This window comes from Euphorbia lathyris, chromosome 4 (assembly GCF_963576675.1).
Source record: "Euphorbia lathyris chromosome 4, ddEupLath1.1, whole genome shotgun sequence".
Classification (NCBI taxonomy): Eukaryota; Viridiplantae; Streptophyta; class Magnoliopsida; order Malpighiales; family Euphorbiaceae; genus Euphorbia; species Euphorbia lathyris.
Genome location: NC_088913.1, coordinates 30063883 through 30090810, shown reverse-complemented (window position 1 = coordinate 30090810; position 26928 = coordinate 30063883). Strand labels below are relative to the sequence as shown.

At 36.9% G+C, this 26928-nt stretch overlaps 1 protein-coding gene across 1 annotated transcript; it reads left to right on the top strand.

The window, feature by feature from the left end:
* Positions 1 to 22568: 22568 nt before the first annotated feature.
* LOC136225552 (serine/threonine-protein kinase PEPKR2-like) lies at positions 22569 to 25366 on the top strand. The gene is made up of 4 exons (XM_066013610.1): positions 22569 to 22705; positions 23263 to 23871; positions 24440 to 24736; positions 24831 to 25366. The coding sequence occupies exons 2-4, from the start codon at positions 23286 to 23288 to the stop codon at positions 25139 to 25141; spliced, it is 1194 nt and encodes a 397-aa protein (XP_065869682.1). The 5' UTR covers positions 22569 to 22705; positions 23263 to 23285; the 3' UTR covers positions 25142 to 25366.
* Positions 25367 to 26928: the final 1562 nt, after the last annotated feature.

Here is a 26928-nt window from a genome sequence, read left to right as displayed (position 1 = left end):
TCAAACAGGAAAGACTATCAAGATACTTCGATCTGATCGAGGTGGAGAATATCTTTCTGAAGAATTTATGAGTTATCTAAATGAATGTGAAATATGCTCACAATGGACACCTCCTTATACACCACAACATAATGGTGTATCAGAAAGGAGAAATCGCACCTTACTAGATATGGTACGATCCATGATGAGCACCACTTCTCTTCCAAAATCATTCTGGGGCTATGCCTTAGAAACTGCTCTATTTACCTTAAACCGAGTTCCAACCAAATCCGCCAGTTCCACACCATTCGAACTGTTCATTGGTAGAAAACCCATCTTCTCTTTCATGAGAATATGGGGATGTTCAGCATACGTCAAACGTATTGCGTCAGATAAATTAGATCCCAAATCTGACAAGTGTTTCTTCATTGGATACCCAAAGGAAACTATGGGATATTACTTTTATCATCTAGATGACCAAAAGGTAATAGTATCCAAACACGCGGTATTTCTAGAGAAAGAGTTTCTGGAAGAAACACAGAATGGAAGCGTGATTGAACTTGAGGAAGTTCAAGAGGAATCACATGTTGAAAACGCGGAAGAAGTTGAACCCGAACCCGTTTCACTAGATGAAACACACGTGTCATATCCCACTTGTAGGTCTCAAAGAATTCGTGAACTCCCAATTAGATATGGTTTTCTAGTGGAAGATGATGAACTGGTTCTCGTGTTAGACGATGAACCCGAAACCTACGAAGAAGCTCTTACTAGTCCAGAATCTAAAGCATGGCTTGAAGCCATGAATTCCGAAACGGACTCCATGTATACTAACCAAGTTTGGACTTTGGTTGATCCACCCGAAGGGATAAAACCCATTGGGTGAAGGTGGATCTTCAAGAAAAAGACAGACATGGATGGAAAGGTTAGTACCTACAAAGCTAGGTTAGTAGCGAAAGGATATCGTCAAAGGCAAGGTGTTGACTATGACGAGACTTTCTCTCCAGTAGCCATGTTCAAATCCATCAGAATATTGCTTGCAATTGCCGCTCATTTTGATTATGAGATTTGGCAAATGGATGTGAAAACAGCTTTCCTAAATGGAAACCTACTTGAGGATGTATACATGATGCAACCTGACGGTTTCACGTTGAAGAATGCAACCAAGGTTTGCAAACTTCAAAGGTCCATTTATGGACTCAAGCAAGTATCTAGAAGCTGGAACAAACGTTTTAATGAAACCATAAAACAATTTGGTTTCGAACAAAACTCAGAAGAGGCTTGTGTTTACAAGAAGACAAGTGGGAGCTCAGTCGTTTTCTTAGTACTATATGTTGATGATATACTACTTATGGGAAACGATGTTGCAATGTTACAAACAGTAAAAGTTTGGTTATCGAGTAATTTCTCCATGAAAGACTTGGGAGAAGCAGCCTGCATCTTAGGGATTAAGATCTATCGGGATAGATCAAAGAGACTGCTCGAACTATCCCAGTATACATATATTGACAAAGTCCTAAAGCGTTTTGACATGCATGAATCGAAAAGAGGTAACTTACCAATGGTCCATGATGTCAAGTTATCAAATGGTCAATGTCCTAAAACGGACAGTGACAAGAATCGCATGGCTGTAATTCCTTACTCCAGCGCAGTTGGTTCGATCATGTATGCTATGCTTTGCACTAGACCCGATGTGGCGTTCACATTAAGTATGACGAGCCGATATCAAGGGAACCCGGGATTTGATCACTGGATTGTTGTCAAGAACATTCTTAAGTATCTTAGAAGAACTAAAGACATGTTCCTCGTATATGGACAAGGAGAATTGAAAATTGAAGGATATTCAGATGCTAGTCATCTGACTGATGAAAATGATTATAGATCCCAATCAGGATACCAGTTTATCCTAAATGGAGGTTCAGTTAGTTGGAAGAGTTCCAAGCAAGGAAGTGTTGCTTTCTCGTCAACTGAATCAGAGTACATCACAGCTGCAGAAGCGGCAAAGAAGGCTGTTTGGATTAGGAAGTTCATAACAGAACTAGGAGTGGTACCTGACATTGTGAATCTCATTACTCTGTACTGTGATAACAATGGAGCCATTGCACAAGCAAAGGAACCACGGTCTCATAATGCATGCAAACATTATCTCAAGCGATATCATCTCATTAGGGAGATCATAGCCAGGCGAGATGTGAGAATAGAAAAGGTGCCCACTTTGGACAACGTTGTAGATCCGTTGACCAAGCCATTACCATAAAGAGCTCATGATAGACATCTTAGTTCTTCTGGTATTAGTTTCAGGAACAATTGGCTTTAGTCCAAGTGGGAGAATGTTGGAGTTTAGTGTCCTAAAGCATTTGTTTTAGGATATTAATATTAATGAATAAATTGTTTATTTGATCATTTGATTAACCAGATATATAGCATTAAAATGAAACTATATAGAAAGGAAAGAATCTTTCATAAAGAAAGTAACCCTAAGTTTATTTAAGTAGTTATAAAGTGTTCATCCAAGCATGAAGTGAGACTGTACTTTATAATAGACCAATAGGCTTAAAGTAAACCCAAGTCAAGTGATATGTTATAGGGGTTGGCATATTACTGTTGAGACTTGCATGTAACAATGTTTTTTGTCGAGACAGAAAGCTGATCTCACAAGCTTTAGATATTCGGATATCTAGACAGTTACATGGATCCGGTGAAGGAGTTCATTAGGATTGGGACCCGACTTGAGATAACACAATGGATTGATTTATCTAATGTGTCAACTATTCATCTCATTAGTATTAGTAGGTATAACTAATCATCGGACTCAAACATTCGTTAATTAGTGATTCTGGATTATGGAGTCTGATACTTTGATTCTGTGCGAGCACGATCCAATAGGTGAGAGCCTAGGGTGTGTGAGAGCAGGGTTGGGCATCACACAAAGTAATTGCAGAATAGTTAATGTCAGATTGAGCATTCGTCACTCCCGGTAAGTGGGAGATATATCCAAATGGCCGCTTGTGGTGAATTGACTGAAATCCTTGCAAGGTGATACAGTTAAGAGTAGAAATGAACATTTCACTTAACTTATCTTTTTCAGAGTGAATTCAACCTGTACAAGTAAAACCGGACTCTTCGTTATATGTAACCTTGACACATTCCATGGTTATAAGGAATTGACCGACAGGATATAGTTGATGAAGGATCGTATTATACTGTACCTAATACAGAAAGGTTAACGTCAGTTATCAACCTGACTTCTTAATTGCTTTGGGGGAATATCATAGGTTCTGCTAGTAACAGCTCGCGACGGTATTCCGTTATATATGTTGGAATTAATCGTGATGAATAATTTCAAAGGATATATATGGCTAGTGACAATAAAGAACCTAATGGGTCGCATATGGGACTTGGAATCGGAGGACGAAAACATAATTAGCGGGACACAGACACATGGGCCGAAATTTATATATATTAATTAGGGGATAAATTAATTTGATTAATAATTATAATTTGATTATGGTTATGAATTAAATTAAAAGATTATCTGATAATATTAATTAGAAGTTTTTATGTGATTGAAACTCTAATTAATTATCCCTAACATTAATTATTAATTTGATTAATAATAATTATCTAGATATAATTAGTTATTATTTAATAGTAAAGTGTTTATTTAATTATCTAATTAGGAATCCTATTCCGAATAAGATTCCAATTATTTAATTACCTAACACAACTGGGATTAGGGTTCTGAGAAGTCTATAAATAGACTCCCTAACCCCCATAATTTCGACTAACACATAAAAGAACAGAAGGAATTGTTCCGTCGTCGTCTCGGCTAATTTACTTTATTTCTTACTCCCTCTTTGATTTCGTATCGATTTCTATTAGAGGCAATCATTGCGATTGCTATTTATTAAAGGTTGATTACTGATTAGTTTTGTTTTGTGTTGAATCAAACGTTCGTGGTTCACGAGTTGATAATAACAAGTTGTGGGCATTTCGTTTGCAACGGTAGATAGTTCTTCGATAAAGGTATTACTTTCTATCCCTCTTTATATGAAATAACAATTAACAGATCTTGGAAAAGGGAAATAGATAAAATAGATAAAATTTTATTATTCCGCTATGCCTAGGCTTGTCTATTTTCCTACAAATCCCTCACTAATCAAAAGTTAAGTCAATAAACAAGTTATTGTAAAAATCAGTTGCCTCTCCCTAATATTATAATTCAGCCGGAAGTATTGGGGGCCTTAGGGTTGTTGAGTAAACTCAAGCTCGGGGTCTTATGGTAACACCTGAATTATCGAAAATCGTTTTCACAAATACAGGGTAACGACTTAGATTAGATTAGAATAATTGGATGAGTAAACTCATGTTGTTCTAACCTAATGTGCAATATGGTTGGGATTGATAAACGAAACATATCAGTTACTAATGTGGTTAGTAACCCAATAACTACCTAATGAATAAAACTTAGCTTGTTGAGTAAACTCAAGGTGAAATTTTAGGAGTTAAGATTCTAGCTCACTAAAGGGTTTGTGAATATCCTTCGAATTAATATGGAGGGTTATTAATTTAGTAAAATAATGGGAGCAATTTAAAAACATAAAAGACCAACGTATTTAAATTGTAAATGTATTAAACAAATGAATAACATTCGTCACTCTATCTCACTCTCAAGTTAAAGTAAATACTCTGAATCATCATATCTAAAATGGATCTATATAATATTTTAACTGATAACAAATTGAATAGTTCAAAATTCACCAACTGTTTTGGCAAAACTCAAAATTGTTTTGAAGATTCGAAATGATTGGGTATGTATCAAGATACACGAATACCCATCGTCAAAATTGTTTTGAAGTTCGAAAAGATTGGGTATGTATTAAGATACACTGATACCCAATGTCCTTGTTGATGATGCTCCTGTCAAGAAGATTGATGTTTACCGGAAGCACCAATCAGATGACGAATGTATATGATGTATCATACTTGCAATTATGGCACTAGAGCTACAAAAGCAACATGAGAACATGGATACGTATTCCATGGTTATGCACTTGGAAGAGGTGTTTTGAGAAACAGACTCAAACGCGAAAGCTATGAGATAGCGATAATTGTTTCGCTCCAAGATGCAAGAAGGTTCTTCTGTTGTGCCACTTTGTGTCAAAATGATTGACTACATCACCAAAGCTTTCTAGTATTGGATATGTGATGGATAATGAATTAAGTGTCAACTTAGTTCTACAATCCCTCCAAGAGATTTATTCATAAGTTCATCATGAACTGCCAGATGAATAAACTCAGAGACCTCTCTAGAAGAGCTCTTGAATATACTTAAGTCAGTTGAGCCCAAATCTTAAGAAAGTGATGTCAACACTTGTTATTGAGGGATCTCACGAGAGAAAAGGAAGTTTCCTAATTCTAAAGATTCCAAGAAGAACAAATGCATTAAACCCAAGTCAATAAAAGCAAGATGGGAATGCCACCAATATGGTAAAGAAGGGAATTGAAAGAGGAACTGTAAGAAGTACTTAGACTCTCTTTAGAAGAAGAGTCAGGATGGTGCTTTTACATTTGGAATTAAAAGATAGATAATTCAACTTACTTGTGGGAATGTCACCTAGGCCATATAAACGAGAAACACATGTTTAAGCTGCATCAAGATGGGCTTATAGACTCGATTGATTGTGAATCAATGGAAACATGTGAGTCATGTTTAAAAGGAAAAATAAAAAAGACACCCTTTAGCAATAAAGGTCAACGTGTATCAGACAGTCTAGGATTAGTACATTCGGATGTATGTGGTCCTATGTCAGTCCAAGCAAGAGGAGGATTCAGATACTTCATTAGCTTCATAGATGATCGTACTAGATATGGTTATATCTATTTGATGAAGAACAAGTCAGAAGCTTTCGAGAAATTCAAATGCTTTAAAAATGAAGTTGAAAATCAAACCGGAAAGACTATTAAAATACTTCGATCCGATCAAGGTGGAGAATATCTTTCAGAAGAATTTATGAATTATCTAAATGAATGTGGAATATGCTCATAATGGATGCCTCCTTATACACCACAACACAATGGTGTGTCAGAAAGGAGAAATCGAACCTTATTGGATATGGTACGATCCATGATGGGTACCGTATCTCTTCCGAAATCATTCTGGGGCTATGCCTTAGAAACTGCCCTATTTACCTTAAACCGAGTTCCAACCAAATCTGCCAGTTCCACACCATTCGCACTGTTCGTTGGTAGAAAACCCATCTTCTCCTTCATTAGAATATGGGGATGTTCAGCATACGTCAAGCGTATTGTGTCAGATAAATTAGATCCCAAATTTGACAAGTGTTTCTTCATTGGATACCCAAAAGAAACCATGGGATATTACTTTTATCATCCAGATGATCAGAAAGTAATTGTATCCAAACACACAGTGTTTTTGGAGAAAGAGTTTCTAGAAGAAACACAAAATGGAAGCGTAGTTGAGCTTGAGGAAGTTCAAGAGGAATCACATGCTGAAACCGCGGAAGAGGAAGTCGAGCCCGAACCTATTTCACTAGATGAAACACAAGTGTCATACCCACTCGTAGATCTCAAAGAGTTCGTGAACTCCCAATTAGATACGGTTTTCTAGTGGGAGATAACGAACTGGTTCCCGTATTAGACAATGAACCCGAAACCTACGAAGAAGCTCTTGCTAGTCCAGAATCTAAAGCATGGCTTGAAGCCATGAATTCTGAAATGGACTCCATGTATACTAACCAAATGTGGACTTTGGTTGATCCACCCGAAGGGATAAAACCCATCGGGTGCAGGTGGATCTTCAAGAAGAAGACGGACATGGATGGAAAGGTTAGTACCTACAAAGCTAGGTTAGTAGCGAAAGGATATCGTCAAAAGCAATGAGTTGACTATGACGAGACTTTCTCTTAAGTGGCCATGTTCAAATCCATTAGAATATTGCTTGCAATTGTCGCTCATTTTGATTATGAGATTTGGCAAATGGATGTGAAAACAGCTTTCTTAAATGGAAACCTGCTTGAGGATGTATACATGATGCAACCTGAAGGTTTCACGTCGAAGGATGCAACCAAGGTTTGCAAACTTCAAAGGTTCATTTATGGACTTAAGCAAGCATCTAGAAGCTGGAACAAACGTCTTGATGAAACCATAAAACAATTTGGTTTCGAACAAAACTCTGAAGAGGCTTGTGTTTATAAGAAGATAAGTGGGAGCTCAGTCGTTTTCTTAGTACTATATGTTGATGATATACTACTTATGGGAAACGATGTTGCAATGTTGCAAACAGTAAAAGTTTGGTTATCGGGTAATTTCTCCAGGAAAGACTTGGGAGAAGCAGCTTATATCTTGGGGATTAAGATCTATCGGGATAGATCAAAAAGACTGCTTGGACTATCCCAGTCTACATATATTGACAAAGTCCTAAAGCGTTTTGACATGCATGAATCGAAAAGGGGTAACTTACCAATGGTCCATGGTGTCAAGTTATCAAATGATTAGTGTCCTAAAACGGACAGTGATAAGGATCGCATGGCTGTAATTCCTTACTCTAGTGCGGTTGGTTCGATCATGTATGCCATGCTTTGCACTAGACCTGATGTGGCGTTCGCATTAAGTATGACGAGCCGCTATCAAGGGAATCCAGGATTTGATCACTGGATTGCTGTCAAGAACATTATTAAGTACCTTAGAAGGACCAAAGACATGTTCCTCATATATGGGCATGGAAAATTGAAAATTGAAGGATACTCAGATGCTAGTCATCTGACTGATGATAATGATTATAGATCCCAATCAGGATACCAGTTTATCCTGAATGGAGGTTCAGTTAGTTGGAAGAGTTCCAAGCAAGGAAGTGTTGCTTTCTCGTCGACTGAATCAGAGTACATCGCAGCTGCAGAAGCGGCAAAGGAGGCAGTTTGGTTTAGGAAGTTCATAACGGAACTAGGAGTGGTGCCTGACATTGTGAATCCCATTACTTTGTACTGTGATAATAATGGAGCCATTGCACATGTCACATCCGTGTCCAAAAGTTTCAATTTTTGTACCCCGATATAGGTTATAATATATATATCTTTTGAAGTATTAAATATTTATGAATTTAAGTATAATATTAGGTTCAATTTAATATTTTTAGGTGTTACTTAAAAGTTTTGAATAAATTTTATAAAAAGTTATAAATTAGAGGGATCAAAATAAATATTTTTTTTAATTACAAAATATATGAATTCTATCTTGCAATTTACCAATTCTTACATGTATACTTTTAATTACTTAATTAAAATATCTTATTTGTTAACTATATTAATTAATAACATTATATATATATAATATATATAAAAAAACAATAGCAACGTGTCCAACATCATGTAAAATTTGATTTTAATGTTGACATATGGCCATATTAATTGCCATATGTCATATGCCTTATAAATTCTATATATATATAAAAAAAAGAATTAAAACCTTTATTAAGGAGGAGATATCCAAAAAGGCATATTAGATATGGCATAAAAAGGTTTTGGAGATATAAAAGATTTGGTTAAAGTTTTCGACAACACACGATCGAGTTCGAGATTCAGCAAAACTCGACCGAGCAAAGTGTTTTGTGTGGACAAATTTGTAACGTTTATGAGGTAATATTATTTTATTTTTATTTAAGTTCTAGTTGTTGAATGAATGATTTGATATAGGAGGATTATGGAGATAGAGAGAGATAAGTAATGACACAATTAATGGTTTGAATCACATTAATGATTCTGGCTTAGAGGCCTTGTATTTATAGTGAGCCAATAATAGTTTGTATAGGAATACAATATATAAGTATAGTCGTATTGAAACTCTACCTAGCTAGGAATATAGACAGATTGAAACTCTAACTAGATAGGAATCTATTTACAGAGATAATTAGAATATTATCTCTAACACCCCCCTCAAGCCGATGGCGGGCACGAACAAAGAGGCGAGAGCGTAGCATCGTGAAACGAGCCGGAGCTAGCGGCTTGGTGAGTATGTCTGCAACCTGATCATCGGTTGGAATAAATCTGACACTGAGAAATCCTCTGTGAACTTGTTCAGGAACAAAATGATAGTCTAGCTCAATGTGTTTCGTGCGAGCATGAAACACTGGATTTGAGGTGAGATAAATTGCTCCAACATTATCACACCATAACTGAACCGGGATGGGTAATGGAAATCCGAGATCCGAGAGAAGAGATTTGAGCCATAGTAGTTCGGCAGTGGCATTTGCTACTGCTTTGTATTCACTCTCCGTTGAGGATCTGGCTATTGTGGTTGCTTGCGGGTCTGCCACGATACAATACTGGATCCAATATAAACACAGAAGGCACCCGTGGATTGTCGATCATCAGGACACCCTCCCCAATCACTATCTGAGTAACAATGGATGTGCTGTATTGGTTTGACGGACATGACTATGCCAAAATCTGATGTACGCTGAATATAGCGTAAAACCCTCTTGACTCCTTTCCAGTGCTCATCAGTTGGACAGTGTAGAAACTGACATAATTTGTTAACTGCAAATGCAATGTCAGGACGAGTGAATGTTAAGTATTGAAGTGCCCCCACAATGCTTCGATATTCATCTCCAGAGGTTAAGCTGGTGCCTAGCTCCTTTGAAAGTGTTGGTGTGGTGGCCATGGGTGTTAGTGTGGGCTTGGAGTCAATCATCTTCACTCTGTCGAGGATGTCAGCCACATACTTGGTTTGACACATGTGAATGCCATCCTTCTCATATCGGATCTCAATTCCAAGAAAGTATTCTGCCTTGCCAAGATTGCGAATGGGAAACTCATGTTCGATGGCTGCAATAGTGTTGGTGATGTGTGCAGGGTGGTTCCCTGTTATGAGTATATCATCAACATAGCACAGAATGTAAGTCTTTTCAGTATCGGTGCGTCTGATGAACAAAGAGTTGTCAGCCTGTGACATTTTGTACCCAAGGGAGAGGAGGAATGTTCGAAGGCGAGTGAACCATTCTCGCGGTGCTTGCTTCAATCCATAGAGACTCTTTTTGAGAAGGCAGACATGATCTGGTCGGTCACTGTCCCGAAACCCCTGCGGCTGTTCCATATATATGGTTTCTGATAAGTTTCCATGAAGAAATGCATTGGAGACATCTAGCTGATTGACGAACCAGCTGTTTGCTGCTGCGATGGCAAATACAGACCTGATGGTTGTAGCTTTGATTACTGGACTGAATGTTTCTTTGTAGTCAATCCCAACTTTTTGAGTGAATCCCCGTGCTACCAAGCGAGCTTTGTGATGATCAATGGTTCCATCAGACTTCTTCTTTGTACGAAAGAGCCACCTGGAGGTGATGACATGCTGATCATGTGGTCTCGGTACAAGTTGCCATGTGCCATTGTCCATAAGAGCTTGAATCTCTTCAGACATTGCAGTACGCCATTCTGATTGTTTGTTGGCTTTACTGAAGCATGTAGGATCCACTGTGCCATTTGGATGTGTAGCTAAAAGTCCCTCAAACCTTCCTCTTGACTGAAGAGATGACTATCGAAGTTGCATATAATGTTGTCGTGGACCAATCAGCGGTGCATTGTGAGGCATGGGCCTTTCAGTTGGAATAGGAGCAGGTGGTGCAGTTTCAGGAGGAGGATAATCTGTTTGTGGCATGATGTTCTCCTCATGAGGTGCTGCATTCTGTATTTCCGGTGTGGTGATGTCCACAGCATCAACTGGTGTGTTAGGATCATTCTGAGGAACAGGTGTTGATGCAGCAGTGACCACTGGTGACAGATATTGAGGTGGAGCTAAAGGAGCACTGTTTGTGGCTTCAGAGTCAGGAGGAGTAGTTGGGGTTCCAGGATGAGGTCCAGGTGTGATGGGTTGGGAGTATGGAACCAAGTTAGAAGAAGATACTATAGGGTTGGGATTAGAGAAATTACCTGGATACGGGCCGAGTAGAGATGGTAGTTGACACGATGTGCTTACTCCTGAGTTGCTAGATGAAGGTGATGATGCAGTGATTGCTGATGCAGGAAAAACTTCTTTATTGTGCTGCACAAACTTACAGATGTATATGCGTCCGGTGGCATATTCAAGACAGATATCCCCAGAATGATTTTCTGATGGACCAAGGTAGACACATAGTTTGGAGCGAAAATCAAATTTGTGTTGATTGTATGGACGAAGAAGGGGATAGATACCACTGCCAAAAATGTGTAAGGCCTTATAGGCAGGCTGTTTCTTGTAGAACAAGAAATAGGGTGACTTGTTGTTTAGGATTTTGGTGGGTAAGTAGTTAATTAGCCTAATGTTGTGTATCATGGCATAGTTCCAAAATTTTAAAGGTAAAGATGCATTGGCTAGCAAAATAAGGCAAGTATCAACGACATGTCTAATTTTCCTCTCAGCTATACCGTTTTGTGCATGAGTGTGAGGGCATGCAATCTTGTGTATAATGCCATGTCGTTTGAAAAAAGGTTGTAGTTTTTGAAACTCCCCCCAAGATCAGAGTAAATGTTCTTAACCCTTGCACTATACTGATTAGAGATCATGGCATAAAAATCACAGAAGGTTGAAAAAACATCACTCTTATTCTTTAAACAAAAAACTCATCCAAATCTAGTGAATTCATCAATGATTATTAAAAAGTAACGGTGGCCAAGACAAGAAATAACTGGAGCTGGCCCCCAAACATCCAGATGTAAGTTTTCAAAAGTAAATGTGCTAGAGCGACTAATAGATGGCAAAGAACTCCTAGCAAGCTTGCCTAATGGACAAAAAGAACAATTGCTAACTGGTTTTGAAGAGGATAGATTGTTTCATTTGAGAACTGAGCTGACTGTCTGATTCTGACAATGTCCAAGCCGTGCATGCCACCTTTCAAAAGACACCTTCTCTCCAACTAGCGCCTCCTTCAGGGTGGGTGTAAGCACATAAAGCCCATCTTTACTCGGGCCCCGTAACAAGATTTCCCCAGTTGTTTGGTCCTTCACAAGAAAATGGTTAGGCCAAAATTTAAAGAAACATGAGTTGTCACGGGTAAATTTTTGAACAGATAATAAAGATTTGGTAAGCTTGGGAACAAGTAGGGCATCATTAATTTTCAAATTATTGATATTTGAATTTCCAAAGTGAGAAATTTGCAAACCTTGACCATTGCCAAACTGAACTGTATCATATCCTGGATACGGCTGCATTTGATGAAGTTGAGTCGGATTTGCCGTCATGTGATTGGTTGCTCCTGTGTCTGGATACCACGGCTGATTAGGACCCATGAATGGATTTGGTGGTTGTTGCCATGCCATGTGCGCTTGTGGTCCAGGATTGTATTGTGCTCTTGAATTGTTCTTTGGTCTTTTGCACTTGTCAGCCCAGTGGCTTGGATCACCACAATTGTAGCACTTGCCACTTCTTCTCTTCTTTGGATTCTACTTCTTTGCTTGATTTGTTTCCATGGTGGATACATTGGCCTCCCGATGTGCTAATACACCCTCGGGCTGAAGCAGAGTTGTCTTTCTGGTCGATTGGATCATGCCCTCAACTGTCTTCAAGCTGTGCAAAATTTCTTGATAGTTGATGTTTGTACCGCGCTGAGTTACAAGATTCTGAACAGTGGAGCGATACTCTTCTGCTAAACCTTTGTAAAGAACTGACGGTAGTAGATGTCGAGGATAAGGATTCCCTGAGGCAGCCAGATCATCAAGGATGGATTTCACTTTTTGCATATATGCCGTAACAGACATTCCTCCTTGCTCAAGTTCATGCAGTTCGACTCCCATCTGAAACTGCTTGCTGCCTGTAATAAGCCCGTAGGCATCCTCTAAGGCTAGCCAAATATCATGTGAGTATTTGAGATATGCAATCTCAGAAAACACCTCTTCGGTGATTGAATTTAGGAGCAAAGTCCTAACCACATTTTCTACATCATCCCATTGAATAAAAGATGGATTTATGATTAAATCCGCAGCTGATGTCACAAAACCTGTACTAGGAATAAATTTGGGTGGGGGTGGTGTTGAACTAAGAATGTGAGGAAGAAGATGATAGGTTTGAAGGGTGGATTCCATGGACATTCTCCATGCTTTGTAGTTATTCGGGGTTAATTTGATATTAATGTTAATATTTGTGGGTGGTTGTCTTGGTTGTTCAATATGAGTGGAAATAGGTTCTGGAGGGACAGGATTGCTTCTAGTATTAGGGATGGATGGTGAAATAAAGTTGTGTCTAACATTGTTTGACGGTGCATCAACAGTGTTATGAAACGAATTTGAGAAGAAAGAAGGTGAGGGATCATGGGATAATTGAGTATCGTAACAAAATGGTGAAGTATGAGATTCAGAGATAACCTGATTTCTGTTACTGGCTTCAGTGGCCTGATACACTGCTAGGGCAGCAAGAACTGATGGAAAAAAAAGAGTCGGAGGTGTCGCAGATTGTTGCACTTGAATAGATGGTTGCTGAACCGAAACTTGTTGATTCCGTGTCTTTGGAATAGCCGCCTGATATGCCGCAAGTGCGGCTAGGATTGCAGTGTCGTTAACAGAAGGCGTTGGTGCCGCGGTTTGCCCTAACTGTTTTTCAAACACTGCTGTCGCGGTTGGAGGAGGCGCGGGTTGCGCGAAGAACGCCGGTGGAGGACGCGTCTGGGCAGCGGCAGCCGCGGTTAATGGTGCAGCTAGCGTTGCGGGCGGCGGCTGTGTGTTAGGGTTCGGAGGTTGCGCCGATGTGGTTGCCGTGGCGGTCGGTGGAGGATGCGCCTGGGCTTCGATCGCCCTTACGCTGGCCGCCTGATATGCTTCAAGGGCCGCACGAACCTCCGGTGGGAAGGTGTCGCCGACGGTCTGCAAGTGAGGTGCGGCGGCCGCAGGTGTTGGTGCGGCTAGGAACACAGAATCGCCGGTGACAAAAGACGAGGTGAATCTCCATCCCTCTGTCGTGAACGACCCACCGTAGGCGTCGTTTGTGTTTCCGGCAGCAGCGGAGTGAGAGGCGCCGGTGGAATCGAGTTGGACTGCGGCGACACCGGCGGTGGCGGCGGTGGCAGCGGCAGCGGCGGCGGCGGATGCAGCGGCAGCGGCTTTGAATTGAGAATAGGTGGGTGATTGAGGATGATCAGAGGATTCGGAGGATGCGGAAGTGGATACTACTGATACCATGTTGAATGAATGATTTGATATAGGAGGATTATGGAGATAGAGAGAGATAAGTAATGACACAATTAATGGTTTGAATCACATTAATGATTCTGGCTCAGAGGCCTTGTATTTATAGTGAGCCAATAATAGTTTGTATAAGAATACAATACATAAGTATAGTCGTATTGAAACTCTACCTATCTAGGAATATAGACAGATTGAAACTCTAACTAGATAGGAATCTATTTACAGAGATAATTAGAATATTATCTCTAACACTAGTTAGGTAGTTAGCAATAACGTATTAAAATAGAGTTATAGACACGGAAAGAATTGGCGTTAATTAATTCTTAAATTGTTACAGTCTAAATCATTATACAGTAGAACCTCTATATAGGAATACTCTATATTAGAATAACCTCCCAATTGTTATACAAAAGTTTGGTCCCAAGTGCTGAGAGTCTTTGTTATACCAACCTCTATATAGGAATAACCTCCGAATTGTTATACAAATAGTCCGGTCCCAAGTGTATTCCTATATAGAGGTTTTACTGTATATTGAAAATAACAATAATATAAAGAAACTGATAATAAAATTAGTACAGATAGACTCCTAACAGTGTTACGAGTCTAACTGAACATTCGGTCAGAATTAACGATATCAGTTTAATGTTACAGATTACAATTTCGGTGACGAACATAAATAGTCTAATAGAAACGTTCGGTTTAAAATTTAAATTGATATACTAATTAAGTGACGTCAATTTATCAAATAAAAATAAGTTTCGGTTTTAAATTATTTAAGTGGCTTTGAATACGTTTTAGTAAATTGTTTAAAATATATTGTTTAAATTATTTATATACTTTTGATTTTGATTATTTGAAGAATAATTATTTATTATCGTGGTATTTTGGAAAGTTGGTCGAGAAAATGAATTTGACAATCTTATACGAATTGTTTTGGATTGAGAAAACTGTTGCGTCTGTTATTGTTAGTATTTCTGTGATTTGGAATGAAATCCAAATATGATTTTTATGTTGTGATATTTTGAAAGATATATAAAATGGTTTTGTCCATCCAGGATTGCCCGGGGTAGGAGTTGTAAGTTGTAAGACCATACCTAAGGGCGGTATGGCCAGAGTGCATGACTGGTAGTCCTAACGTTAGGCAAGGAACGAGATATGAATGAGATATCTCGATTATTGATATGATTGATGTTATGATAAGCTACACGGGTGGAATTCGAGGATGGGCACGCAAATGTTGTATTACGTTTTCAATGCTTGACGATTTGAAATATAATGTTTTACGTTTGCTTGATTACGAGTTGGTTTACAAATTGGTTTGTTAAAGCAATTTATTTGACTTTGAGTTGGTTTGATAAACATGTTTATTTGACTACGATTTTGTTTGATAAAACGTTTATTTGTTTATGAGCTGGTTTGATAAAACGATTATTTAATTGATTCGTTTTGATAAAATGAATTATATATATATATATAAATTATAAAGTGAAATATACAATTAAATTATTAGCGTGTCAAACAACGTGTTAATAAGTTAAAACGCTTCAATAAGGAGAATTACTTAAGTTAAGAGAACTACCTAAAATAGGTAGAACTACGTGGCTTTGATTCCCGATTTAAAAGATTAAAAGATGTTCGGGATACGTAGGAAGCTCGATAGAATTATCGAGTCCAAGCCAAATAATTAAATAAACTTTAGGGAGTCCGAATAAATTTTTATATTTTGGAATATAGGTCCAGGTTTCAGGCTGTTTGAAGTTCATTATCCTATATTCCATTCATACCCGATGCCGTTTAGGGTCGGGTGTGACAGCACAAGCAAAGGAACCATGGTCTCATAATGCATCCAAACATTATCTCAAACGATATCATCTCATTAGGGAGATTATAGCCAGGGGAGATGTGAGAATAGAAAAAGTGCCTACTGAGGACAACATTGCACATCCGTTGACCAAGCCATTACCACAAAGAGCTCATGATAGACATCTTAGTTCTTTTGGTATTAGTTTCAGAAACAATTGGCTTTAGTCCAAGTGGGAAAATGTTGGAGTTTAGTGTCCTAAATACAATTGTTTTAGGATATAAATATTAATGAATAAATTGTTTATTTAATCATTCGTTTAATCAGATATATAGCACTAAAATGTAACTATATATAAAGGCGCAAATCTTTCATTAAGAAAGTAATCCTACGTTTATTTAAGTAGTTGTAAAGTGTTCATACAAGCATGAAGTGAGACTATACTTTGCAATAGACCAATAGACTTAAAACCAACCCAAGTCAAGTAATATGTTATAGGGGTTGGCATATTACTGTTGAGACTTGCATGTAATAGTGTTTTCTGTCGAGACAGAAAGCTGATCTCACAAGCTTTAGATATTTAGATATCTAGACAGTTACATGGATCCGGTGAAGGAGTTCATTCGGATTGGGACCCGACTTGAGATAACAACATGGATTAATTTATCTAAAAGTGGCAACTGTTCATCTCATTTGTATTAGTATGTATAACTAATCCTCAGACTCAAACATTCATTAATTAGTGATTCTAGATTATGGAGTCTGGTACTTTGATTCTGTGCGAGCATGATCCAACAGGTGAGAGCCTGAGGTGTGTGAGAGCAGGGTTAGGTATCACACAAAGTAATTGCAGAATAGTTAATGTCAGATTGAGCATTCGTCACTCCTAATAAATGGGAGATATATCCATATGGCCGCTTGTGGTGAATTAACTGAAATCCTTGCAAGGTGATAAAGTTAAGAGTAGAAATAGAAATTTCACTTAACTTATCTTTCAGAGTAAATTCAACCTGTACGAGTAAAACTGACTCTTCGCTATATGTAACCTTGACACGTTCCATAGTTATAAGGAATTGACCAACAAGATATAGTTGATGAAGGATCGTATTATACTGCAGCTAATGCTGAAAGGTTAACGTCAGTTATCAACCTGACTTCTTAATTGTTCTAGGGGAATATCATAGGTTCTGCTAGTAACAGCTCGCGATGGTATTCCGTTATATACATGTTGGGATTAATCAGGATGAATTAATTCCAAATGATATATACGGCTAGTGGCAATGAGGAACCTAATGGGTCGCATATGGGACTTGGAATCAGAGGACGAAATTGTAATTAGCGGGACACACTACATATGGGCCGAAATTCATTAGTTAATAAGGGATAATTAATTTGATTTAATAATTATGAATTAAATTAAAGGATTATCTGATAATATTAATTAGAGGTTTTGATGCGATTGAAACTCTAATTAATTATCCATAACAATAATTAAATTATTAATTTGATTAGTAATATTATCTAGATATAATTAGTTATTATTTAGATAATAATAAAGTGTTTATTTAATTATCTAATTAGGAATCCTATTTCGAATAAGATTCTATTTATTTAATTACCTAACACAACTGAGATTAGGGTTTTTGAGAAGTCTATAAATAGACTCCCTAACCCCAATATTTCGACTAACACAAAAGAAAAGGAGGAGGAATCGTTCCGTCTTCGTCTCGGCTAATTTACATTATTTCTTACTCTCTCTTTGATCTCGTATCGATTTCTGTTAGAGGCAATAATTGCGATTGCTACTTTAAAGGTTGATTACTGATTAGTTTTGTTTTCCTGTGTTGAACAAAAACGTTCGTTGCTCACGAGTTGATAATAAGAAGTTGTGGGCACTTCGTTTGCAACCGTAGATAGTTCTTCACCAAAGGTATTACTTTCTATCCCTCTTTATATGAAATAACAATTAAAAGATCTTGGAAAAGGGAAATAGATAAAATAGATAAAATTTTATTATTCCGCTACGCCTAGACTTGTCTATTTTCCTACACGTATAACGTGCAAACTATCACACATCAAAATAATACCACATATAACGTTTATATAATCATATACAACATTCATATAACCACATATAACGTTCATCTACCATTATTAATACCACTATCACGCGTCAAAATAATACCACATATAACGTTCATAACCATATATCATTTGTGATGCATATAAATAATCATTTATATGATTTTTAATAGCGAATAATGATTTTAGGTCTTTAGACGCGTGATAGTGATCAATTGCGTTTTTCTGAGTGATATGTCTCTTACTCCTTATTGGGTTCAAGACTATGGTCACTTAATAGGCGCCTTTTGGTCATGCCTAAATGGTCTGCTTGATTTTGGTAACAGACCTTTTATTACGGTAACAGTTTTGTATTTAAATCAAATATAAATACTATAACTAACAATTTATTTTCATAATGTTTTAGTTAGGGTAAATTACATACGTGGTGTACAACTTTTGTCAAATTTCACACTTTGGTGTACAACTTTTAATTTTGCACACAACAATTAGTCAATATTTTGATGACCTCACACTAGAGTGTACAGCCGGTAATTGTGATCGGTCAACCCAAAGTTAATGCGACAATCAGCCATTGTCATCATTACCCTTTAAAAAAGAGTGGGGCCCGCACCTTATTCAATTATTAAAATACCATTATACATTATACAATTACCTTCCTTCATTTTCTTCCAACTCCTCCATCTCTTTCCCTTTCTCTCTCTAACTTACAGCTCCTCTCTCTCTTTCCCTTTCTCTCTCTAACTCTCCCCCCCTCTCTCTCTCTCTCTCTCTCTCTCTAAGTCTCTCCCTAATTCCTAGTGTTGATCATGCATTAGAGCATCTCCAATAGAAGGTGCCCAAAAGAGTGCCAACTGATGTGGCATCAGGTTTGGCAACTTTTAAAGGGTGCCCACTATTGGAATGATTGTGGGTACCAAGGAAAGTTGCCAATTTTTGGCAACCTCTTGGAAACCTTGTTTAATTATTTTTTAATATAAAATATGTGGTCCCTCTCCTAGGAATAATAAAATTTGGAGCCTTTTATTTTTAATGTTTATTATAAAATAATAATTTGTAGGATTATAATGACAACTTTTCAAGCAACCTCTATTGAGCATTTTTTAAGTAAAAGTTGCCAAAAGTGATGTGGAAGAAAGAGACAATAAAATATCATATTTTAGGATTATGTATTATGTTTTGGCACTTTTTTAGGCATCCTCTATTGGAGATGCTGTTAGACTCTAACCCAAACAATATCACAAGTAAAACTGAACCTCCTAAAGCCCAGGAACCATATCTATAACAAAAATAAACATATTACTGTCTTATTTTTAATTTCAAAATATTCTTTTAGGCTTTCTTTGTCTAGACTGAAGATCAAAGCAAGCTTGTTGTTATTGTGGAAATTCCATTGTCGCAATAATTAGTATCTTTGCACCCTTCTAGAAACAAGAATAACGTAATAAGATAAATCTGGAGACTATTTAATTATGTACCCCAATTTCAATTAATGGATAGGCAAAAGTGACCAACATTCAGTTTTGAGTTTTAATTTAAGAAAACACGTACTGAATAACAAGCCTCCAGATAAACTAAATTTAAGAAAACATTACAAATTGCTTTCCTAGTCAGATAAACTAATTAAATGAATTAATCAACCTTCATCCAAAACAATTATAATTAATCAACCGTATTCTCCACTTTGGCATTCTAATTAGGTATTCCAAATGTTGACATTATGATATTTATAATCTACACAGCTCTTGAAGATCTCCATGAACTTGTTCAATGAAACCTACGATGAACTTGTTCAACGAAACCGGCATTAAATGAGACACTAAACCAGATATGACCTCTTCTTTTTTAAAATTGTGAAGAAGATGGTTTAGTGAGAGACTTAGAAAGTGGATTTAGACAGAGAGAGGAGTTGGAGAAAATGAAGGAAGGAAGAAGAAAATGGCATTTTAGTAATTATATAATGTATAAGTGTATTTTAATAATTGTACAAAGGGTGGCTCCCTTTTTTAAAAGGGGTGTGATTAAAAATGGTTATCTGCCGCGTTGACTTTGGTTTGATCAGCCACAATGACCGGCTGTACACTTTAGTGTGAGGTCACTAAAAGGTTGTACGGTTTTGTGTGCAAAATTAAAGGTTGCACACCAAAATGTGAAAGTGGACAAATATTGTACACCACGTATGTAATTTACCCGTTTTAGTTACAATAACAAGTTTTAAATGTTTTTTTAATTCTCCAAGTCTTTTCGTATTTACTTCCCAACCATTACAATTTCATTTCCTTCCCTATTTAGTTTGGAATTGTAACATCAGTTTGGATACACAAAAGTTATTCTTCCTGTTCATGTTCTCTAAACAAAAACTATAAAGTTCTTGGTTTGGACATATATTATGATCTCCATTCATGAGTTGTGAGTGCACACAACACTCGGAGCCATGCAAAATCGTCTTTTAGGACCGTAGTCTTCCCACGAAATGACCATCCTCCATACATCCAGATGAGTTTTTGATCGTATTATTATCTTAAAATTGCAACAATCTAAAAGACGATTATGGCTTCCAAATTTACAAACCCTGACATTCTAAATTTGAATCTCTTTATGGGAAAAATTACAAACATTAGGGTTTTAGGATGCAATTTTATTTGGATCAAATTGATGTTGCATAGGTTATTGAGGATGTAGTTAAGCTTGTTGATGAAAGATGGATTGGAACTTAATTTTGATTCTAATAGACTTGTTCTTACTCGCAACAGGGAATTTGTGGATTCAATTTTATTTGGATCAAATTGATGTTCCATATGTTATTGAGGATGCGGTTAACCTTGTTGTTGAAAGATGGACTGAAACTTAATTTTGATTCTGATAGACTTGTTCTTACTTGAAATGAGGCATTTGTAGGGAAGGGTTTTTGGAATGGGGGGTTATTTACACTTGATGTAGTTGTGGATACTATGAATAATATTGCCAGTATTTCTTTTGCTTACAATGCTGAGTTTATTGATTTATGGCATGTAAGGTTGTATCACATTAATATTGCTTCTATTAAAAGGCTTAAACACTTAAAACATGATTCTTTTTTTTTTTTTTTCAAAAAATGAGCTTTCAAAATGCAATGTATTTGTTGAAACCAAATTTGCAAATAATCCCTTCAAACCAATAGCTAAACAATCTGAAGTATTAGAACTTATTCATAATGACTTGGGAGATTTTAAAAATCAAGAGAGAAAGGTGAAAAAAAAGTATTATATTACTTTTGTAGATGACTATTCCTGTTTCACTATGATTTATCTTCCCAAGTCAAAGGATGAAGCCGAGGAAATGTTCCTCAAATATAAAGTTGATGTAGAAAAAAAAACTAGACATGAAAATTAAGAGACTTAGGAGTGATAGGAGTGGAGAATATGACCCTAACACTCTTAATCCTCTTATTGTAATAATGACATTCCATCTTCTAGCATTGCTACTATCTTATCTATTTCTTCTCCTTTAACTAACGGTGATTCTGTTTTGGAGCCTATGAGAAGCAAAAAGGCTCGAAAGGATAACAATTTCGGTATTGACTTTATTATTGCTTTCTTAACTGAACCATTGTTGATTGATGATGATTTTGTCTATGTCTTTACTTTGGAAGATGGTCCTAGATCTTATGAGGAGGCAATGAGGTCAGTTGATGCAATTTTTTTTGGAAAGAGGCCATTAATATCGAACTTGAGTTAATTTTGAATAATAACATTTGGGAATTGGTTGATATACCTAAAAGGGTTTTATTAAAAAAAAAATGGTTTTGATTATTTTGACACTTACTCCCCTATCACTAAAATTGCAACAATTAGAACTTTAATTGTTGTTGCTTGCTTGCATGGTCTTAGTATACATCAAATGGATATGAAAACAACATTTTTAAATGGAGACTTAGAAGAGGAAATTTACATGATTCAACCTAAAGTTTTTATGGTTTCGGTTCGAGAAAATAAAGTCTGTAAATTATTTTGTGTTTTATATACTCACAGAGATTAAAAATAAGGAAATTTACATAGAAATTTATCTTTTAAAAATTATTTATAATTATTTTGGTGAGATTCACGTGCTTAGGTGTGGAAGTGTAGCCGTTTCCTATAAGAATTGTATGAGCTAATTCAATTTGATTAAAATATTAATTAAAATCGAAAAATATTGATATTTTGTTTTACTGTTTTCACAACAAATCCATCTATAGAAGATTATTGGAATAATGACTTATTGTAAACGTTTTATTGGATATTTTTTTATATTAATTTTGGTAACCGACCTCTCACTGTGGTAACGATTATATATATATATTTTTAAAAAATAACAGTTTTGTATTTAAAACAAATATAAGTTTGACCATTTTATTTTGGTAAGGTTGACCATTTTAAATCTCTAATTGATCAATAATTAATTATCCTTACGTAACGTGAGTATAGGCAGTAATCTAATCTAGTCTAGTGCTGGTTTGAAATGTGGGTCCCACTTAGTCTAGTCAGTTTATAAGGAACGCGCGAGATCCCCTCAGTCAGTCGTTGGGTTTCTCTCTGCTTCAAAAACCTCTTGAAATTGAAATTGAAATTGCTTTAACAATTTTCTAGCAAACCCTTCTTCTTCAATCCTCCTTAAATTAAAAGTTTCCAATCCCCATCTCTTTCTCATTCACCTGATTAAGGTATGTCGCTCATTCTTCCTCACATTCTCTTCAATTTCCTTATTTTTGTGGGTTTGGTTCTGGCCTCTGTTTATTTCTCGACAAATTTTGGAAAAATCTAACAAGCTCGATTATGTCTGTTAATTCCTCTCTTTTTTACCTCTGTTGAGTAGAATATTTAGTTATTTCGTATTCCTGTTAATCGTAAGCTAATGCTGGAATTTCAGATTGCTTTAGTCTAATTACTTCTTTTATGAATTTTTGATTGTTTGCGTTTAGATTCGGTAAAGGGGAGTCCTAAGCTTATTTGTTTCTAGGTACCGTTGTAGTGCTTGCTCTATTTTATGTTGTACTGTGCTGGAACAAAACGCGTTACTTTTAACTTTTTGTTTGCCAATCGGAATCAATTAATTTAATGTCTCAAGTCTTTGAATTATCAGTATGCATTGTTCCAAGAAAGAGCTTAGTTGCTCCTATTTTATGATTTCATTTGTTTATTAACTCACTATCTGATTGTTTTGTTTTGTTTAACCTCTAGTTCTCTTGTACTGATCATTTGTGTTTCTGGACAATTTCAGGATTCCTTTGCCAATCTGTGAACATGGTTCTAAGGAAGAAAAATGAAAGCAAAAGATTGAGAGAAAATTCCTCTGTGGATCCACCATGTAGGGGTCTTAAGAGAAAATCTGGGTGTATTGATGTGGTGACTCAATTGGGACGCAAGCAAAAGATTGAGCAACATTATGATTTGGGTGCTTCAATAGGCCAGGGGAAATTTGGATCTGTGGTATTATGTAGAGATAAAGTCACTGGGGTAGAGTGTGCATGCAAATTATTGCCCAAAGGCAATGGAGCGGATCTTCTTGTGCATCAAGAAGTGGAGATAATGCAGCACCTCTCTGGTCATCCAGGCATTGTAACCTTGAAGGCTGTTTATGAGGATGCAAAATTTTATTATCTGGTTATGGAGCTTTGTTCTGGAGGGCAGTTGCTTCACCAGATGGCAAGGGAAGGGCAATACTCAGAGCATCGCGCTGCTAATATCATAAGAGAGTTGATTTTACTCATCAAATATTGCCAAGAAATGGGTGTTGTCCACAGGGACATAAAGCCCGAGAATATCCTACTTACAGCATCAGGGAAATTGAAGCTTGCAGATTTTGGCCTATCTGTCAGAATTAAAAATGGTAATTATCATTATCTTAATATTATGTTAATTGCTAATCATAGATATGGTTATGCATACTCTTGAATTATGTATATTTGCTATTTTTGGGCTTTTTGTGAAAGGTTTTGACGAGGTATAACTTAATTTTATCTCCTTCAGCATCAAAACAAATCAGTATAACTTAATTTTATGGAGTAGCTGTTGTTTTTATTGTTTGTCTGTGTGATATTGAATCATCATATAGGACTGGTCCAGGATGTTACATTTGGTTTTCTTCTGCATAAGATTTCTGACATTTGTTTCCTACGAAATTCTATAAAATGGTAGCACAGCCCATGGCAGAACTTTCTGTAAGATGGTTATCTTTGTTTTTTACTTTTTCTTTCTTGTTTATGGAACACGAAGATTGGTGGCAAAATGCACTTGTCCATTTTATTCAGTTCAATCCCATAATGACATCCTCACCAAGTTTTCCTTTATGCATATGTGAATTATATATTTTTTTTCAATTTCTCCATTCACACTTAATTATATGCCTAGAAATTTGTTAATTGCTGATGTAGTCTTCTCTTGTTTCTTTCTTGCAGGTCAGAAAATAACAGGTTTGGCTGGAAGTCCTGCCTACGTTGCCCCAGAAATTTTATTGGGTGATTACTCTGATCAAGTTGATATTTGGAGTGCTGGTGTCCTGCTCCATGCCCTCTTGGTTGGGGTTCTTCCCTTTCAAGGTGATTCTTTGGGTGCAGTATCCGAGGCGATTAAGAATGCTGAACTCGATTTTCAGAGTGGAATATGGGAGTCAGTATCTCAACCTGCAAAGGATCTAGTATTGCGCATGCTTACAAGAGATGTTTCAGCAAGATTAACTGCTGATGAAATACTGCGTAAGTTTGTTTTACATAACCAAATTCAATTTTTGTTTCGTATTTCGTATGAATCCTGTTACTGTGTCATCTAATGCGATATGCACTTTTGCAGGGCACCCATGGATATTGTTCTATACAGAGCCAACTTTGAAGGGGCTTACGTCCAAATCAAAGTTTAGAAATCATGTATCATTGACTTCCCGAAAACTAACAGCCGCAGTAGGTGTGGAGGAGTCTGGTGATTCAAGAGTAAGGTTGGATGAGCGAGATTGTGACTTGACGGATGTCCTTGCAAAGGCGATTTCACGTGTCAGAATATCTGAACCAAGGAGAAGGAGAAGCAGATTGTGTGTTGGCACCAGCCTTATCCGCCAAGAATGTTTCTCTAATATTAAGCTTAACAATCTCTGTACAGCATTCTGATCTTTCTGCTGTAGCTGTAGCTGGAATTAACAGTAACGTAACATCGATAACGTGTATATCTGTTTCCTCTCAACTCATGTCATTAGTGTGTTTGAGCTATGTTTTAGCCTCACCAGGCATATTGTAAAAACATAGCTTGACGTCGTTAGTCTCTTGTAAATAGAATTTGGGTGTTATTGTGTTTTATATTATTGAGAAGCAGAATCTAATTACATATAATGCTCATCTTGGTTTTTTTGGGTGTATTACTTTCCGGAGTATCGTTTTCTTGTTATCTTTGTCACTCTTCATTATTTTCCAAATCAAATCTCTCTATACTACCTCTTCACCCTCACCGTTTCCAATCATACAAGAAAACAATAACCATGATGGCTCATGGAATTCATATGCACTAGCGTGGTGTGACAACCTACCTTTCGATGCCACTTCCAAGAAATCGATAGAATTTTGAAGTTGGCAATATCCGGCAAATTAATTCAAATTTGACAAATTTTCAGGTGTTGAAATTGTTTTTATTTAGGTTAATTTGACAAATACCAATTTTAAAATATACTTAAATTTTGGTTTAATCTAAATTGATTATGGCTCCCAATTTTAAGGGTCAATTTGACCCTTGATTGGTTTATGTTTCTTGCCACAAGACAAATGGGTGTGAAGGAAAACCTAGTAGATGGGTTTTGTAGTGAATTTAAGCTCAAAATGAGTCCGTGACTAAGGACCCAAATTGAGGCTACATTTATTGAAGGTGTTTGAATGGCCGAATGAAAATGACCTAATTTGCTTTGGAAAAACTTATTGTAGAACTTAGGGATATAAGAATTGTAATCAGAGACGGAGTTAATAATTTTAGTTGATAATATTCAATTTTAAATCTTAAATTAAATATTTTAATTTATGAGACTAAGGTGTCGTTTGATAAAACTGAAAATTAAGTTCTGAAAAAATAAGTACTGAATTTTTTTTGAAGAGGAAATAACCACTTTATTGATGAATAGCCGAGCCATCTTGAAATAGGATGTCTCGGATGAATACAGGACTAAATCTATGCAAAAAAGAATTAGCATAGGAACGCGCATTACGTGCCAGAGCATGAGCTGCACGGTTCGCTAACCTTGAAACAAATTTCACCCGATACCTAGGGTGATTTGAAATTAATTCCCTAACATTACTTATCACTTGACCATATTCCGTTAGATCCGTTTAATTGGTGTTTACTGAGTCAACAACCACTTTTGCGTCTGATTCGAATATAACATCTCTATAACCAAGTGTTAAAATCCAACTGATACTCTCTTTCAGTGCAATCGCCTCAGCCATTTTTGCCGAGACGATTCCTGACATATGCATTGAGTATCCGTAAAGAAACGTACCTGTGCAATCTCTTAGTACCCCCCCTGCACTGATAGTTTCTTCACCTTCGAACATAGCTGCGTCAATGTTGCATTTTATGTATCCTATCGGTGGAGGTTGCCAGATCTGTCCCGAATGTTGCTGTTCTCATTGTCTTATATGTACAACTCTACTCAAAGGCCCATTTGACATGTGATTTGGCCGTTCAAGAGCTGTTGAGGACCGGCTTCGCTGATCCTCCGAGTTCCGCATGTTTTGATAGGGTTGATTCTGATCCACCGCGTCGACGCCAATCAAGGAGCTGCTGCTATTTTCGTCGCTGCTGCGTATTCTGCTGCAGTTCCGATTCTGCTGGAGTTCGGCAGCCTCGCACCCTGCATTTTCCTGTTGTTCGCGGCCCGTACTTCCGCCACTATGTTCTGCGTTGTACCCTTGAG